The sequence below is a fragment of the Cavia porcellus genome, unplaced genomic scaffold (genome assembly GCF_034190915.1).
Source record: "Cavia porcellus strain 051 isolate PalLab524CR breed Dunkin Hartley unplaced genomic scaffold, mCavPor4.1 scaffold_7, whole genome shotgun sequence".
Taxonomy (NCBI): domain Eukaryota; kingdom Metazoa; phylum Chordata; class Mammalia; order Rodentia; family Caviidae; genus Cavia; species Cavia porcellus.
This window is the reverse complement of record NW_026947490.1, coordinates 45,630,644-45,634,319: the sequence shown is the minus strand read 5'-3', so window position 1 is coordinate 45,634,319 and position 3,676 is coordinate 45,630,644. Positions and strand designations below refer to the sequence as shown.

Here is a 3,676-nt window from a genome sequence, read left to right as displayed (position 1 = left end):
CTCACAAAAGAAAACAAAATTACTCACACACCTGCAAAGTCCACCCCACACTGAGAAAATTAAAAACAAAATAGTATTTTAAAATTATTTCACAATGTCAAAGAATCTTTAATACCAATATCTGACAAGGATGTGCTTAGAACTAAATGAAGACAAATAACTCTAAAAAAAAAAAAATAGAGACTGAATCCACATATGTAAGTTATGAAAAAGGCAAATAGTTCACAAACACATAATTTTGTTTTCCCACTTGAAAGTAAATGTAATTCACCAAATTAATATAATAAAATATAAAAAAACACATCATGACGACCATGAAATACCAAACAAGTATCTTAATAAGGGATAAAATCTGGGCACATATTTTTTATTCATAGGAAGCTCAAAATGTAATAATATGTGTTTCTTTTTGCTAACATACACTGTGACACAGTTTACAATAAATTGTGTCTTTGACGTTATCAGAAAAAGTGGATATTTGATATAATGAAAGAATATTGACTCCCGTACTGATGATCCAGGACTCTAGACATCCTGGAACTAACTCAAGCGCATAGAAATGAGACAGTAGGAGATCAAAAAATATCCTCATATGACCTGTAAAGATAAAAAACAAAAATATAGAAATAAATACCTCAAAATAAGAGGTATTGTTAAATCTAAATTAAGAAAAGCACTATGCTATAGAATCAACCAAAGTGTCCACAGATGAATCAATGGATGGATGAAAGATAGTGTGTGGCCATGCAATTTACAGATAGAAGGGAAATTCTCACATGTGTTAAAATATGTATGAACCTTGAGAACATATCACTAAGTGAAAGAGAACAAGCAAGAAAACAAAAAATGTTGTGGATGCTATTATTTCTGAAACCTGGAAGAGTGAAACACACAGAGGTGGGATGTAGAATGATTGTTATAAGACCCCAAATAAGGACAAGAATGTAGAGCTGCTAAAAAGAAAAGCAGAGCCTGCTCTGCAACAGGAAAGAACTGGAGACGGAAGATGGTAATGGTTCCAAAATGTGTGAATGTAATTGACACATGAACAACTCCTAAAACGTTTAAATTTGTGTATTTTATAAAGATTTCTTGAATGTTATTTACACAAGGGATTAAAGATAACAGGAGAAAACCAGGACAAGTTGGAGGCTAGTGTCCTGTTATAAGGTAAAAGGCAGAAAATATAGGAAACTGTATGATAAAAAAAAAATAAATAAAAACTTACCAGCGCCTGTAAAACCATAATATAAATAACACCAAAACAATCAAACAAGGTACTAGTACTGCCAAAATGATCCAGCCAATGGAGATGGAGTGTCCTGGAGGGCAGATGGAGGGCAGAGAATGTCATATCAAATCATAAACACACATGACCCCATTCCTTCCTTAAACCTCATATGTATGCTTCATTCTCTAAAACGCTTTCCTCCTCTCCCACCTCTCCTTCCCAATACTAAACATATCTTCTTATTATTGCTCCCTCACTTCATTTAACCCTTTTATCATCTCCCACCATTTCCAGGGTGAGCCCCATCCTTTCCTCACCCCAGTAGAGGATGATGTCCTGCCCTTCCAGGCTGCTGTGCTTCACTCGGCAAGACAGTCCAGCAGCCTCCTCAGCCGCTACATCCAGTGTCACTCGGAGATACCATGTCTCATCAGCATTGGGCAGGACGTCTCTTTTCTGAGTTTCAGGCAGCTCCTTATCACCCCGCATCCACATCACCCACACAGGCTTTGGGTAGAAGCCAGACACATGGCACACCAGCTGCAGAAGGCCCGGCCCAGGGCTCGGTCCCTGGGACAGCCAGGCATCAGGCTTCACTGGGACAGGAATGGGCAAGCAGAATGTCATGTTACAGCTCAAGCCCAGAACACCTAACTTAAAAACCTACAATTGTGGACCTTCTTTCTTCTATGATTTTAGATTGAAAACTGTTATTGAGTAAACCCTTCTAGTACTTTCACACTTAGAACAAAGAAAATGATGCAAATGAAATAGAAAAACACCAACCTTGCTTCTGTAGATCTGACTTCCCTGCTTCTATGACACTCATCAAATATCTGGGACAAGTTTTTGTAAGGAGAATTTCCACGGTATCACAGATTCCTTTGTACTGCAATATTAATGTACAGAATTTCTGTGCTCTAGAACCACCTTCTGGGGCAGGCCAACATGAATGATTCTTGATGCTCAGGAGATCCAATCCCTTTACTGCTACCCTCATGAAGTAATCAAAGGATCTTTGAGAATTCACCTCACAGCCTGAGATGACCTGAATCTCAAAGGGGTCTATGGAAAAGGAAAACAGAGAGATGTTATTAACAGCAAAGAAAAACATAAAGGTGGGCAGAATTAAAATCAGTGCAGCATTTCGAAAGTCTGAGTAAATCACATCAGAAAGTGGTATGCATGTCATGAAGGGAGTGTGGAATATGTAGGGTGGAAGATGAAAGAAGAGAGGCAGAAGATAAAGAAGCTAAACAGGAGGCAAGTTTTCAGATGAAACCAACAGGTAATATGGAGAGGAAAGCTCAGGGAAGAGCAGAACTCAATGAGTGAAAGATGAAGGCACACTTTAGTTCACAGAGGCACAGTGTGGGAAAGTAAGGTGCAAGTTCATATAAGACCATTCAGGGATTGCTCAAAAGTGGAGCCCTTAATCTTTCAGAGATGAGTGCAGAGGCAGAAAATTCAGGAAGACCTTATGGAGTATGGAGCATGAGAGAAGACTCCTCTAGAAAAAGCAACTGGGAGAAGTGAAGGACAAGAGTTGGCCATGGCCTGAGGCAAGACAAGATAGAGCATTTGAAAATCTCCTGCCCCTCATTCTTAGAAGTGTGCTCACATTCCACCTGGAAATCACTCATATGTTTCTGGGCTTCTCTGACGAATCCAAAGAAGTAGACTTGAAATATCTCTTCCACCTCCAAAATCTCGTCATTGCTGAAGTTGCCTTTAGACCAGGGTTTCCGAAATATGATAGTTTCTTTTTCACTGTCCCAGCTGCTAATCTCCATATCTCCCAACCAGCCTGATCCTCGATTCTCTACCACGGTATGGTTGAAAAACGTTGAGATTTGGATGCCATAGAAAGAAATTTTCCCCGGCAAAACTGTGAAAGAAGGAAGCATAAAGTGGTGAAAAGGAAGAAAGAGTAAGAGAGGAAGAGAACAAAACAGAATCTGTTGAAAACATGAGATCTGACTCATCTTGAGAGCCCCAGAACCTTGGGTTCCAGTGGAAGTGGCTTGCAGACATTAGAACTCGGTCCCTCAATGCATCCTGGTAAGCACAGCTTGCCTTTATCAGATCCTATGCTCCACAGCCAGCAGCTGCCAGAGTTCCTCTTACCGTTCTGAGTGTCACCAGCTGGGAAAAAAAATGCCAGGGCCAGGAGCAGCATTTCACTGAAAGAGAGGTCTTCTTTACCTCAGTTTGTGTTTGATCTCTGAGTTTAGCAACTCTTTTATGCTCTGTACTTCGTAGTAGTCACTTCCTTTCTCTTCCAAATGACAATCTCTTCCTCATAGAAATTTTGTGTTAATGAATCATTTTCCTCCCACTCTCCAGGATCACCTGCTACGTTTTTCATTTCCCCTTCTGCCCTGATGTCCAGACTGACTCTTGGCTCCCTGAGTCCTAGTTTCTCTCGCTATCCTCAGGTTTTTT

The 3,676-nt window shown here is 40.0% G+C and overlaps 1 protein-coding gene across 1 annotated transcript; it reads right to left on the bottom strand.

Annotated features, from left to right (window-relative positions):
- Positions 1-575: 575 nt before the first annotated feature.
- Cd1b4 (CD1b4 molecule) lies at positions 576-3,410 on the bottom strand. The gene is given in 6 exon segments (NM_001172852.1): positions 576-597; positions 1,229-1,322; positions 1,549-1,827; positions 2,018-2,296; positions 2,853-3,119; positions 3,359-3,410. Coding segments are annotated over 6 exon segments (993 nt in total).
- Between the last annotated feature and the right edge of the window lie 266 nt (positions 3,411-3,676).